This window comes from Parasteatoda tepidariorum, chromosome 6 (assembly GCF_043381705.1).
Source record: "Parasteatoda tepidariorum isolate YZ-2023 chromosome 6, CAS_Ptep_4.0, whole genome shotgun sequence".
NCBI classification, from domain to species: domain Eukaryota; kingdom Metazoa; phylum Arthropoda; class Arachnida; order Araneae; family Theridiidae; genus Parasteatoda; species Parasteatoda tepidariorum.
The window spans coordinates 33,057,848-33,073,623 of NC_092209.1; the positions used below are offsets into that span (position 1 = coordinate 33,057,848).

A 15,776-nucleotide genomic window follows, 5' to 3' on the forward strand; every position below is an offset into this window, starting at 1 on the left:
TTTTTTTTTTTTTTTTTTTTTGGAAAAAAAAATTAGATTTGATCTGCAGTGTGAAGAAACTGGACTATAATTAAGTTCGTTCTTATTAGCAATTAAAAATTTATTTGTTTCAAAACCAGGCTTGAATTAATGCTATTAAATAATGAAATCAGAATTTTTTGCCGTTCTTTTAAAAGCTGAAATTCAAATAAATAGTTAATACAAAAATATATTTAATGTCTTTTTCTTAACTTTGTATTCTTACTTATTTAATTGCTAAACTTGGAATTCTATAACATCGAAGAAAACGATTATTTTACAATGTTATTTGCAAATACCCTTAACAAATTTTTCATCAGTAGTCCTTATTAAGTGCTTATTTTACTCTTGAAATGAAATGGTTTCTAATATCTTAATAATCCTATTTCTTTTTTATTGTGGATTCTAAAAAAGTCACAAAGTTACAAAAATATTTTTGAAACGTAAAATAGAAATGACTGGAAAATTTACTTGTTTTTAAGCGTTTAATAAAAATTTAGCCTGTTATTTGAAAAAAGTGTATAATGTTGTTAAATATAACAACTTACTTAGACAGAATAATGAAAGCTTTTGTGCTTTAGAAAGTTATACAGTTTTTATAATATTTAATATTTTGTTAAAACCCTTGTAAAGTTGAAAATGCTTAGAAGATGCTTAATTTTTGCTTAAATAGTTGAATGAGAATTTTGATGCGTTTGTTATTAAAAGTTAAAAGGCATACGGAGAAAAGAAATCTGGTGAAATCATCGACCTGTATAGTAAAGACATTTCGTCTAAAATAAAACCATAATTCTGCTAATAAAACCAAAATATACGGCATTTAACCTATATATTTGGTTATTTTTCCGTTCGTATAATATAAATGGTTTGCTGAAAATTCTGATTTTTAAAAATTATTGTTCATATTATCATACATTTTGTTAAAAAAAATATATGAAACCGCAAAATAAATTTAACCGAATAAATGGTTTTTAGGTCATGCTCTAAGAAGGTAACATGATAAAATTACCAAAATATTTTTACATTTGCAAAATTTTATCACATATTATAAAGCCATATTTTATTGTTAATTTTAACAAAATCATTAGTAAAGCACTTCGGTAAAAATTACCGTGTTTTTTTTTTTTTTTTTTTGGTGCACCCATAGAGCCATATTCTGCTAATTTTTACCAACCTTTTTCTCTCAATACACAGTGCAAAGACATAAATAATATTATTTCAATGTTGCTGGAAAAAAATATTGTAGTTTGATTAAAATCTTCTGATAGAATATTTTTGCTATTTTGCTAAGTCGAAATTTTTTTGCTATTATCTAAATCACTTTAAGCTTAAATTTTCTTCGTAATGATTATTGTATTTGCACCACTAGAAAAACAAAAACGGAATACCTTGTTATTTCCTATCTAAAAAATCAATTCAATCTGATTTTTAATTTTAAAATATTATCCGTATTAATAAATACATCTTCTCGATTCATAAAAAGTCATCTTAGTTCATGAAAACCCAATCATTAGATCAAAAGTTATTTTTAGAGTATTTTTTATTTTGTTTCTGTTATTTATTAATCACGGTACATTCGTTTTTGAAAAAAAAGTGTATTAAGTTATAATCATATTCGTAAAGATAAGGGCATTTGTAAACAGCCTCAAATCCTTTAAACTAGTTAGTCTATTTTGGGAAATTGGGCACGCTAACCATAAATAAACTTGCTCAAAGTATAAAGTTCTAGCAATTTCTTTTACTTTTATTTGAATATTTCTAAAAATCATCACAATTATCATTTTCTCACACGAAGTTAATTTTTCCCTCAAACTGGAGCATGTTTTTAAGTAGTAGTTCATTAGGTTGAAAGTAATTTTTAGAATTCTGAGAAGTATGTATTTATCGTCGAAACTAGTAGTTAGTAATCTATGCTTAGAAGATTATATTTGCCTTATGTAGCAACAAAATTACAAGCATTTCTTTAGTTAATAATAATCTAAGTAAATAACACTGAATTATCTCTAACTGTAAAGAGGCTTCAAAAACTAATTCAGCGTTTTTTCTAAGAATATTATAGTATAATAAGTAGTAATTTCAAAGAAGAATCCTGTGTTTTTTTCTACAAAATGGCTAGAAGTTTTTTAATAATTCTGAAAAAGTTAAAATTGTTCTATATTAATCGATGCAGCATTCAGTTTTTAAGTTACCCTACACTGTAAAAAAAAATCTGTTAAGTTTACTGGGGAAAAAAAACTGTCAGGATACGTGCCAGTGGAAAAACAGTTTATTTCTCCTAAAAATATTGGTATTTGAAAACGGACACCTATAATTTAATCACATAAATACTGTTTTGACTATTAATTTTAGTTAAAAAAAATATTGATATTTCATCAGATATGAACTGTTATTTTTATTGTTTGCTTTTTAACAAACTTCGTTATCTTAAGAAACAAACTCTGTTATTCTAACAAAAATTTAACATGTTAATTTTTTGTGTTATCTAATTTAAATGTTATCTAACAAAAATTCTGCTATTTTAACAAATATTTTTGTCATTTTCATAAAAACTGCTGTTTTAACAAAACAACGCGATAAATAAATATGTCAGTACTCTGTTCGGTGATATTTGGACAGAATTCGTGTAATCATTCAACGCTGGGATTCGAACCTGTATCACTTATTTGGGAGATGGTGCTTTATCACCTTAGCTGCCGATGCTCTAGTTTTCATTATGAAGAAAAATCATTAGCTGTCTTTATCTTAAGTTTCATAGAAATCATATTTAAGTGTAAAAACATTTAAACTTATATTGACCCTCCCTTATAAAATTGTCTCATAACTTAACTTACTAAAATGTTATTTCTAAAGCTACAAAATAATCCAGTACAGTATCATTTTGACAGTAATGTTGATTCGCTGTTTTATTTGAATACGATGTTCAAAACCATAAAATAATTGTTGAAAAGTAAAAAGTAAGCTCAGAAAATAATCGTAAAATGATTTGAAAATAACTTAAGATATTGTGCGGTAAGCAAAACTGAGTGGCAAAAAGTAGAAATGGAACTGACGGTTTTAATCCGTTTATGATTAGGGTACAAAAACAGAGAAAAACCGTTTTGTAAACAAAACAACTTTAAACGGTCTAATATACAGAAAAAACCTCAAAAACATATAAAAATTACTCTTTTTACGCTGTGAGGGTAACGGTTACAAACTAAGACAAACCAAAGCGGTTAAAAACTTTTTCTTCAAACAGTTTCTTTCCTCTCTTTTTTTTTTTTTNTTTTTTTTTTTTTTTTTTTTTTTTTTTTTTTGGTAAAATCTAAGTTTTTTTTTCCGTAGAATTGACAGTTTTTTTTTCTTTCTTTTTTGCAATGTATAAATAACTGAGTTTCACATGAGAATCTACTTAAATTAAGTTCAGAGCATTACAAAAAGAGAAAGGTAAGAACAATTGTATTTTTCTTTTCTTTAAAATGACTTTAATTTACGACTTTAATTAACATATTTTAATTTGCGAAAACTAGCTTTAACTTTTTAGTAAAACCCTACTTGTCGTAACTTCCAAAGAATCACTTACAACCGGCGCGTGTTAAGCGTCATTTTGAAACATTTCATAAAGTTATAATATGCCCAAAGAGGATTAATTGAACAATCAACCCAATTCTGAGCTTACGACTACCAATGTTTAACTTCGTAGCCTTTATAATTTTAAACCCAATCCAAAAACAAGGGAACTCCAGGATCAAGTATTGGGAGAAATTTGCTTTCGAACATTTTGATGGAGTTAACCAGCATTTTCGCATTACATAGAGATAAAAACCAAACCTCCCACGGTATTACATCCCGCATTACACAGAGATAACCCATGATCAGTCTAGCACTGCCGTTATTTTACGTCAGCACTGTGGTCGGTGCAAGCCGGATGCGGAATTCGTATCGACTGGATGTATCCCGGACCACCTCATTGGGAGGCGAGGGCTCTATCCCCTGAACCACCACAGTTCCGATGAAATAATTAAACGAATCGCGACTTTAACAAACTTCATGTAAATGAAGTAGCGGTTCTTGTGCAACAGAGTAGCCAACAATATTAACAGATTCTGCTACTAATAATTTGTCTGATCATTAGAAAATTACAAAAATAAACGTTTGTCATATCAACGAAAATTATTAAATACCTTTAATCAAACGTTTAGAACAGTTTTATAGATCTATGTTAAAGATTTCTGGAATAATGAAACGATTGGAGTTTGCTTTTTTTTAAAAATTAGATGAAGAGGGAGTTTTCGGCAATAAAAAATTATGTTACTTTGTAGCTGTTAAACACAAAATATAATTCACTTTAATTTCCAAAACAAAAAGACATTAAATGACAACTCCCTCCATTCCACATTGTCCATTTAATACTAAGTTCCCACACAGTTACATTTATAACTTAAGTACAGATTCATTTTCGCGAATTTAAAATTACATGATTTGTTTTTCGTTCATTCCTTTCATTTGAATAATGACTAATGAAGAATGATAAATAAGTAAAATTAGACAGTTTTTTTTTAAGTATCGATTTTGTTATCTAATTATTTTAATAACAAGTTTTTCAATGACACAACAATTTTTTTTCCCTAGATTAAAAGCATCATTTTTATAAAGAACTTCGTGTTGCAAATTCAAACATGCGTGAAAAGGATGTTGTTATCAAATAAATTCGATAAAGTTTATTTGGTTAAATACTGTTTTTGGACATTTTCTCAGATCATGTCGGTGAGATTTCTGATAAAAGTAATTCCGTAATAAAGGGATAACGGAAAAATTGTAACAAATGCTTAGGTCAATTGATTTCAGCGACATTCTTCTCTCGAAATCACATTGATTTCCATAGTAATGGCAGTAGTAAATTTAGACGTTGAAAAAAACTCTTCAAAGATGTCAGAATTGCGTATCGGCATGACTAATAAAAATGAAATTTTATTATCTCAAAATTGTTTGATTTAACTGACAAAACTGTTAATTTTAGTACCAGCCATCAAAAAATAATTTTTTGTTGTATCAAGAACGAGACCAGTGTTCTACTCTAAATTGACCATATTAGATATAAAAGCGAGAATAAAAAAAATCTTAAACCATCTCTAGTTTTGAAACAATTGAAGTATATTAAAAATTAATAGGTAAAAGCCCCATACTAATAATATAGAAAATTAAACTACAGTGGACTTTGCTGACCTTTCAGGCAATGTCGTTCACACTGTTAAAATTTCTCGGAAAAATGATTAAATAACAATTTATTTAATTGTTATTTTACCATATTCAAACAAAACAGTCAAATTACCATAAATAAGATAGTATTCAAACTGTTATTTGTGAGAAAAACCATATATTAACTGTTTTTTCCTCATTCGGTAAAGAAAAAAGAATTTCATCACAACTAGGCACTACTAATGAAGCTACTTAATCCCATGCTGTTCTGCACATATTATAGCTTAGAGGGCTAATCAGTCAATCTCATGACCGACACAACGGGGGTTCGAGTGCCAGTGTGGACAACACAATATTTCCTCCATTCCCTTCAACGCAATAAAAGTTCTCAGTGTCATACACTCCCCGATTTGCGACCCTGGACTATTAGAATACGATGCTCTCATTCACGTCTAGAGGGCAGCACCATAAAGCTGCTTAGCACAAAAAAGTCAACGATTTCTCATCTCTTACAATAGGAAAAACAAAAAGATTAACTATTTAATTAAATCCCATGGTTCATTTGATAAATTACAACTCAACCACAATCTAACTCCAAATTCCTTACCTAACGAAAACCTTAATTACAATGTCCAGTTGAGTTTCTTTTTTGCGGTTTTGAAACCATGATGTCAATGATTAAAAAACCGTATAGTTTTGTATTTGTGATTTTTTAATGTACCGTAAACTTTATGGTTAATTGGATGAACACACTGCTGCTGGTTATTTTACCGTAATTTTAAAATGAAAATTCTAACAGTGTTTATCAAGAAGGAGGCTCTTATTTCAAACTGACTGCGTTAAACATAAAAGCGAACATAAAAATCTTCAACCACCTCTAGTTTTGAAACAATCGAACTATGTTAAGAATTAAACTCCTTAGTAATGTAATGGGAAATTAAACTACAGCGGAATTAGCTAAGCCTTGTACAATGTAGTTCAGGAAATCAACATAACTGTACATAGGCAAACAGCCGCTAAAGAAATACTTTTTGACATTGAAAATGTCCATTGAATTTACTTTTAAACTTATAAGCCCCTATGGACATCTCCATCGACCTGTAGTTTTTAAGCAATTGGACTACATTAAGAACAAAAATACGTGCCTAATACTAATGTTAAAGTAAAATAAACTACTGGGTATTTCGGAAAATTAAAGTAAATGGGATAACTTCAACTTTAATGCACTTCAAGTTAACTTTATCAAAAGTCTCAACGGAAAAAAATATATATTAAATAAATAACTTTTTGATGTTGACCATTACGTTTGATTTTAAACTTGAAAACAACCATGAAAACTTTCAACGCTCTCTAGTCTTAAAGCAATTGGATATATTAAGGATTGATAAAGGCAAAAAAACTCTATACTAAAGTTACGGATAATTAAGCAACAGTGTAGAAATGTTATACGATACTTAAAAGTTAATACGATGTAGTACAAGTTATCTTGATTCGATGGAATCAAGTTTCTACAGACAAACAGCAACTATTCAACCAACTTCATTATTTTTTAAATGTATTAGTAAAAGTATCGTTCCGTTAACTTCCAATTAAACAAAAAATATTACTTAGCATTTTTTTCTCTCTTAAGTCATCTAATTTATAAAATTTTTTATATGAAAAAAATTATTATCAAATATTTAATTTCATTGTTAATTTGCGACTATTTAAAAACTACATGCACGCTAAAATTTGTTTTTAATGGGTAAAAGTATCTTTACATTAACTTCCAATAAAACAAAAATATTACTAAGCAATTTTTACTCCTAAGTTATTTTATTTATTCAATTTTTTATTGGAAAACAATTATTGTCAAATATTTAACTTCATTGTTAATTTGTAAACTATTGAAAAGCTACCCGTACTCTGAAATATATTTTTATTATCTCTTTCTTTTTTTTTCAATCTTTATCAATATATTTATTTAGCGAACGGTCGTTTTTTTCTCGTGATGAATACGTTCTAAAACGATAAACGCCGTTAATCGGTTTGATGTTTTACAGATAATTTGTGTTTAACCTTAACCCTTAAGACAAGAGATATATCTACTTTTATCTCGATATTTCAATTGCTCTTGTCAATAAATAATATAGTAGTACAAAACCACATTAGTCAAAGTTGATAAAAAGATAACTAAAATCAAATACTTTTCTTGTTGATAAGATGTAAACAATAGATTTCTCCGGATTATATTTTTGTGAATTATTAACAATCGAATGTATTATTATTTCTTACGTGTCATAAAATTAAAATGTAATTACTCTAATATTTTTTTTTTCCTTAGATTGATCATAATAATTTTTTTTTAATTATTCAAATACATTTCAGTTATCAAACAAATAAAATACCAAAAAGGTGTACATTGATAATAAAAAAATATTTTTTGTTGTAAGAGAGACATATACAATAAATTATTTACAATTTGAAATAATAAAGCATATTTGAGCTCTATGTTTAGAATATTTATAGTTATTTAGATTTAAATTTAACACATAGGAGAAATTTGTGAGAAGGTTATATAACTTATTAAATAGTCAACTTAGTATACTAAGTTTATCTATCCTAACTATCTACTTAGTTTAGTAGTTAGGATAGTAAACTTATTAAAAATTGCATGTTGTCAATTGGGGAAACGAAAGAGCCGAACAACTAGTCTATAAAGAGCTTGAATTACAAATCAATCTATATTTGATTATTTTCACCCTGCAATGATTCAATTTAAAAATCAAATAAAAAAAAACTTTCAATACGGCAAAACAGGTCGACTAATCAGTTTCATAAAAACTAGTTCCTTGAAACATCTTTTATTCTGATTTCTATTTAAATTGCTTCTTGACCCAGCATAGCTTTTTAAATATTCACCGGGGGTAATTTTGGAAAATAGGAGTTCTGCCCAACTTGCAATGTTCTGTAAAATCAAGGTCACGTGATTTCTAATTGCTCACTTTACCTGGATATTAGGTTAAGACTTTTTCCAAAAAACAATACCCAACGAACCATTTTTGACTATTCCAATAAGCACCACGTTTCAATACTGCGTTGATTGAAATTGTCATAATGACTTACAGCCTAAGAGTTCAAGAAAATCAGAGAAAACAATAAAATTATAACTTTAGACTACAACCGGACACAAAAAACTCTTCAAATAATGAAATAACTTGTTCCTGGGCATGAATTTGTAAATAAATTCTCTTGCAAGAATGTTTTTTTAACCTTTTAAACCAGCTTATTATTTAGTTATTTCCCTTATTTTTATTAAAACAAAACCCCTGCCTGCGAACCATTTGTTTTTCTTTCTGTTAGTAAATTCTTTCTTTTTTTTATTTTATAATTTTGCTTCGTACAGATTTAAATAAAGTTTTGGTTTGGAAAAGTGCCACGCTATTTTCCCCTTGAGACAATCCAATGAAGTACATCATCACTAAAGAAATGTGTTAGTTTAAACTTATCGAAAAAATTTTATAATTTGATTTAAAATTCAAGCATTTTTCTGTTTTATTACTCTAAATTAAAATTCCATGACGTTACAATTACAATTTATGTTTCATTTTAAACATTTTAGTTTTAAGTTTATAATGGACGTCTCTTATTAATTTACAACCAATTACTTACATCACACATCAAAACATACTTTTAAGAAATCGTACAACTTTTCTTTTAAAAAAAACAGTTTTTTATACAAAATAACTTAATGTTCCTTCTATTATTAAATATTACAAATTTCAACTTTAAGGTTTGCAGTTTTTACAGAAGCATGTATTTGTTACTAAACAAAGATTATATTAATACTAAAAAGCTTAAAAACATAACTTTTCTTACTTAGCATATCAACAAATTATTGAATTGAAGAACATTAGAATTTAAAAACATCACCTCCTTTACTTAACAAAACTAATTAATTTAGCACGATGCATAAAATCACGTGTAAAGTGTCTCTTTTTTGTGTGTTTCGAGACATGGGTATTAAAGTAAGGATCAATTCATACTAAAAACATTCCTCTGTTCAATGCTTTAAAACCATACCTCTTCTTTTATTCAGAAACAAATTAAAGGAATTTGCGATATTGATTTATCTGTGAATTATGTTATCTGTTTTTAATATTTAGAGTTGTGGGTATTTAAGTAAAGATGAGTTCATACTAAAATGTTTTAAAAGCTTTGCTGTTATTTTATTTTTCAACATATCTAGGCTTGATGTAACAATGAGACAGATTTCTTACTTAAATGCATTAAAAATGAAACTCTTCTTTTAATAGCATTCTAAGCTAATTAATCATACTAATTACAATTTTGCGGCATCTGAAGCAAATGTAAAGCACAACATTCTCGTAAAAAAAATTTTAAAAAATTATATTACCATTGAAAATTCCCCACACGTCTTTTGAAAATGATGCGTTTAGTGTTCTTTCTTTTAGATTGGACAGTAATATAGGGTGAGTCTAGGGTAGATTCTCAGCTTAAATATCTCTGATATTTGACATAAAATATCCTCAGGAGTGGACAGATCATGAGTTGGGTCCTCTTGCCGTCAAGCTAACCGAGGAAAGTTTTCGTGGTTTTCCTCTCCATGTAACGCAAACGCTGGTTAATTCCATCAAAAAAGTTCTCCATGAAGACAAATTTCTCCCAATACTTAATCCAGGAGATTCCTTGTCTTCTGGATTGGGTTCAAAATCACAAGGCTACGGATTTAACCCTGAATAGCCGATTCCCAAAATTGTGTCAACTGTTCCACGACGGCTATAAAATTTATTGTAGCAGATGCAGTTTCGCAGGAAGCAGTTTAAAGTGTTAGACAGCTTCCAGTTCTTTGACAGTTTAGACAAAGCACTGTTTTTCATGACAACAAAAAATATGCAAAATTTTAATGTTTATTTTATTTTGAGGTCAAATATTTTTTGTCAATTATGTATTCTGTTGTTTTTCTATGCATAGGTTCCTATTTTTCTCGACAAAAAACTAGTGCCATGAATCTTAAATTAACCCTATTTTAGCACATTAACTCAATTGAAAAAGTTTTCAAAATTATCAATTGATATTATTATCAATTATTTCATGTTGCCCACAACAAATTACAAGACATCAACAATAGCAAGATAACAACAAGAGTTAAATGTTTCTCAATGTTAATTAAAAAAAAAGAAATAATTATTCAAGTAATATTTTATTAATCAATATATGATTATTAGGGTATTATATCAATAATTTTTTTTTCTATCACAAACCTGTAAAATCTTATTTTTCACATCTACGATCATTATTTAATATAATTTGTGTATAAGCTCTAAACCACAATAACAATGTTACTGAAATCTCTCCTAAAACTAGATTTAAACTAAACTAAATTTATGAATTTTTAAAAAAAAGAAAAAAGAACTTTTTACGAATGAAATTCCTGCTCCTTCTGAGAATGACCTTTATACGAAAGAAATGATTCCAGTCTACTGAATTTTAAATGTTGGTAGACTTCAGATTGTTTTGTCTACAAAATATGTAGTTAGAAAAATCAAGCATATATTTTCAAGAACAAATACGAAATGATTTATTTGTCATTGTTTGAAAAATTTCAGAATTTCTTTCTCTTTTTTTTTTTTCATTTTAAACTAGTCTCTCTCTCCCTGTCTTTCTATATATGTAAGTCTCTTTCTCTATCCGCATCGATTATGACTGACACTTTTACATTGTTCTGCAGACATAAAATTTTCATGAGTATTTCCAAAACAGACTAAAATGAAAAGGTGTCGAACACACACCTTTAAATCAACTTAGATTAAAAAGAAGAATTCATGAAATAAGCCTGTTCAGCACGAAAAATAAATTATCATGCTGCTAGGCGAGAAATAAAGAACTATACAATTGCAGGGCTTCTTATTCTGAAGTGTAATTCTAACTTATAAGAGTTATAATTAACAGTTTATTGACCGATTTTTTTTTTTTTTTTTTTTTTTTTTTTTTTTTTTTTTTTTTTTTTTTTTTGTATTCATTCTTATCATAGAGCTTTACGGTTTTCGTGTGTTTAACTCATCAGTAAAACTTGGAGTTATTCTTGGTGATATTTTAAAGTATACGTGACCTAAAAAATTCACTTTTTTTTAAAAGTTCATTTTTTTAGCAAATGAACTTTGAAAATTCATCTCCATTACATTTCAAATAAACAAATTTCTTTCACTTACAGTGTTTTAGACGATTTCTTAATGATAATAATAATTCAAAATAATAATAATTCAAAATAATTATAACAATTCATTTATAATAATTCAAAAAATTATAATAATTCATTTATAATAATTCAAAAAATTATAATAATTCATTTATAATAATTCAAATAATTATAATAATTATAATAATTCAAATGGATAATAATAATTCAAAATGGCTTTTTCCACAGGGCAAACAGAATTTCTACTTTTCAAAATGAACATTATTCCTGCTCTTCTTTAAAGAATTGGAAATAGTGAAACAATTAGAACGAAAGCTTATCTTTTTGGCTTACATTGCATTCATTAAAGTTAGACATTGGATTTCGTTCTTGAATTCGAAAATATTTCATCTTTATATCAGTATTAGATTGCTGCTTTTACGAATGAATTATTATTGTTCATTTTTCTCTCTGAAAATCCTCGATACGAAAATTTGTGATTCCTCACAAGATCACTTTGAAATACAGCATTTAAATATGTAAAAAAAAAATTATAAATATATTTAATATATTAAAGATAGTTAAATAATGGTAAAACCTAGACATTAAAAAAAGTTATAGCCGATGGCAGACTGATTAAGTACCCTTCTCTCTTAGCAAGAGGTAAGAAAAGTTAAACAACCTCACAAGTCGAAACTTACTTATAGCTATCTAGAGAAATAAGAGATGATTTCTGTATTTTTTCCGCTTAGTCAAATAAGGCCAGATTTGAAACTAAATGACTAATATTACTTGATCAAAAGACTTCATTCACTTCAAAAATATACAGAACGGATATAATAGTCGACATGTTTCAAGTGCTCAAAAATAGGCGCCCATTTTCAAGACTTAGCATGAATGGGAAGAAACAAGAATGATCTATATAAAACGTAAAATTCCCAGCGAAACATAGAAATCAAAAATGATAAACAAAACTAGAAAATCCTCAGCAGCCGACAGAGAATAAAAATAAATATGAAAAAAAACAGAATAAGAAAAGGCATTGTGGCTTATAAAGGCAGATCGACTGTTAATTCAAATCTATTTATTTTTTAATCGAATGAGTTTTTTTAATATCTAACCGTTTCTGTTTCTTAGGATTATTTATTTAATATAGAACTAATAGTTTAGAAGTTAAAATGGTATTATTTATATAAACCATATAGTGCAGGGGTGTCAAACTCAAAAGCTAACTTGGGCCAAATAAACAATGCTTAACTTTAGGTGGGTCGCAAAAATTAAATAAAAAATAAAAATATCAGTGTTCATAGAAACATATATTTTTATTTTCAATAGTACTTTGTAATAAACATAAATAAAGTAAAATTATTCTTTGATATTTGACATCTCTTCTCTGCTACTATCTTTCCTATTTCGGGAGAAATTTTATTGGCCGAGACTACTTTCAAAATTGGCCCAGCGTGAGCGTTATTAATACGGTTTAAGACAGAAGATTTATTTTTATTCATGACAGAAAATAATTGCTCGCACTGATGAGTACTTCCAAACATGGAAAAAATTTCATATGCGAATTTTCGAGTATTTTCAAACTTAGGTAAATATTTGTAAAATTCAGGCACACCCACTTCAATGAATTTTGCCTTCAAATTTGAGTCGCACTGAATCTCAATCACTTCCATTTGTATATTACTGGGAACTGAGTTTATATTTATTGAGAAAATTGAAGAAAACAAACAAAATTTTTCTTCTAAAGAATTAAAATCTTTAAACCTTGTTTCAAATTCTGTTCTAAGATTAGAAATTTTTTCTGCGTATTTTTGATACGATGCAGTTTCCCTGGAATGGTAGGTGCCGCAAGCCAATTAGAATTTTACTTTTTCGCGGGCCGCAGAAATGTTGATCCCGGGCCGCGAGTTTGACACCCCTGGTATAGTGTTTACCTGGTATATACAACTAGTTCTTCCAAACTATTTACCCTTGAATTTAATCCACAATTTCGTGTGTGTGACGTTAATCTGTAGTACCTTATCACTGAAAAATTTTAATACTTAGTCACTAGAAAAGAAACCTGTCACGAATGTCTCTGAATGTCGACTCTGATTGCTTCTAATGTAGATTCCTTTTATTTTTAATGTTTACAAATCCACGTTTATAAAATATTTATTTTTCATTGCAGGATAATGGTTTTACACGAAAACCTTCCCTCATTAAAACAGATTGCATTAGTTGGAAAAACTTTCTTGGCTTAACAAGACAAAGAAGTGAGATAAACCTCAGCGACTTGGGACTCCTCCATGGTGAACAGCGACGAAGTCGTTCTGAAGTAAGGGGCGTCAGTTGCGACCGACTGAGTGTGGGCTATCACCATTCACCCAATATTTGTCCACCTCCACCCGCTCTGATAAATACAAAGACAAGAAGTTCAAGTCCCGTGAATAAATCTGGCTGCTGGTTAAGAGGACGAAAAAGAGAGAGAGAATCAAGAAGCTCTTCAAACAACAGAATTGAAATCGCTGGTAAAACAATCGTTACAGAGAGTACTCGAAAATCCTCAAAGTCATCGGAAGTTAGGACTATTGCGGACCAGACAAATGTCACGTCTAATAAAGCAGATAAAAAATCAACTAAAGATCAACGTTATGCCAAGTTGGGTAAAAAGAATGGCGCTGAAAAAGTCATAGAGGAGGTTATCTATGCTGAAATAGGATTCACTCCAGTTGAGAAGTTACAAAATTCGAAGAGGGAGAGTAGTAAAGGAGCTAGCAAAAAAAATCGAAAGAAAGGCTTGGCGCCACAAATACCATTGAGAGATGTGAATGGGGATGTTAACCTCAACCCCAATGGTACTATAACGAGCAGACCAAACTGTTTTGATGAGAAGCCTAGGTCATCGCCATGTATCAAACCTCCAAGAAAACCACAGACGAATACTAAAAGTTCAGAAAATATTCGAATATCGAATAAAACAAGTTCCGTGAAAGGTTCGAAATTGTTGAATTCACCTAAAGGAGAATCGACCAAAAATAAAGTTGTAGCTGTAGCTGAAATTCACAAAAACAGAAGCAGCGATAAGAAAGAAAGCACAGATTCTGTTAACACTGATGTTAAGCAAATCTATAGTAAAGTATCAAGTGAAAGTAATAGGAATAAAGAAAATAAAATTTCTAAAGAGCAAATTCGTGCTGCAAAAAATGCCATCGAAAGTGATACATCCAATAATAATATTGAAAAAGATGCGCAAACTGACGAAGAAAAGGAAAGTGCGCAGGAAGAGAAAATAGAAATACCACCATATCATATAGATACCCCTGATTATTCCACATTAGATTCCGAGAACGATCCGAATGGTATTAATCAGGATCCCAATAGAAACGAGTCAAGAGTCAGTTTAAGTGATTCAATAACCGCAGATTCCATCGACGAAGATTTCAAAGCAGTTAGTGATTCTAATGCTACATCAAGTTCTGAAATAGATAATTCAAACTCTGAAATTTGTTATTCTAGCATCTTGAGAGACTCTGCGACCGATGTAAGATGCTTCGATAACGAATCCTCGCCCAAAAAAGTCGTGCGCTTTGAGAAATTCGATTTGATTGATAAATACAAAAAGAACAAAAGTGATTGCGCTAAAATTACAGACGAGGATTCCGATACTTCGAGCTCTAAATACCAACCGGTGTCAAAGAAAATATTGGATTTCAACTGCAACGAAATTACGACACCTGAAACTGAACTTCTGGCAAAACAGTCGCTGAAATATTTTGACAGTGATGGTGTCGATAAAACTACTTCTTCATCCGAATGTCCCAGTGAATGTTCTCTATATTCCTCTCCAACCCAAAAAGAATGTCCACATAACGGAATGACTGTAAACGTGGTGGTAAGGAATCCTTCTCCGGAATTGACTAACTGCATGGTTGATTCGCAAACAGACGACGCGCATGCTCAGTTGGTAGTGAAAAAGAGCTTTGTGCTGACTATTGCTAAGCAAGAGAAAGGTTTCAAAAGTCTTTTTGCTAATAAGAAACCTGATGTGATAAACGTGGACCAATCAAAAGACCATAAAATATCTGTGACATTTTTGTGTTCCAATGGCGCTCCTCCAGACGCATGTACAATAGGAAATCCAATTGTAAACGCTTTGCGACTTCGATCTTTAAGTGTTCCTCCACAGAATCTACCTGAACTAGAGCCACCTCCTCTACCTCCCCCAATGAGAGGTAGATCAAGAGAGAGGCGCTCAAAAGAACGTATTCATTGCAAGAAGACACACAAATCAAGAAAAAAAGGTAAGGCTTAAATATGACACTAAATTTCTACCACTAATGATAAAAATAGATAAAGAAGTAGTGTGTGTGTGTGCAACATTTAGTGCGAGACATAAGGCAATCTAACTACATTA

At 29.3% G+C, this 15,776-nt stretch overlaps 1 protein-coding gene across 1 annotated transcript in view; it reads left to right on the forward strand.

Moving 5' to 3' along the window:
• The window catches only part of LOC107456442 (uncharacterized), a 74,602-nt gene that overhangs the window by 45,049 nt on the left and 13,777 nt on the right, over positions 1–15,776 (forward strand). The window contains exon 3 of the mRNA XM_016074304.3: positions 13,551–15,663. Within this exon, the coding sequence (XP_015929790.1) occupies positions 13,551–15,663 (2,113 nt within the window). The remainder of the gene's footprint in view (positions 1–13,550; positions 15,664–15,776) is intronic.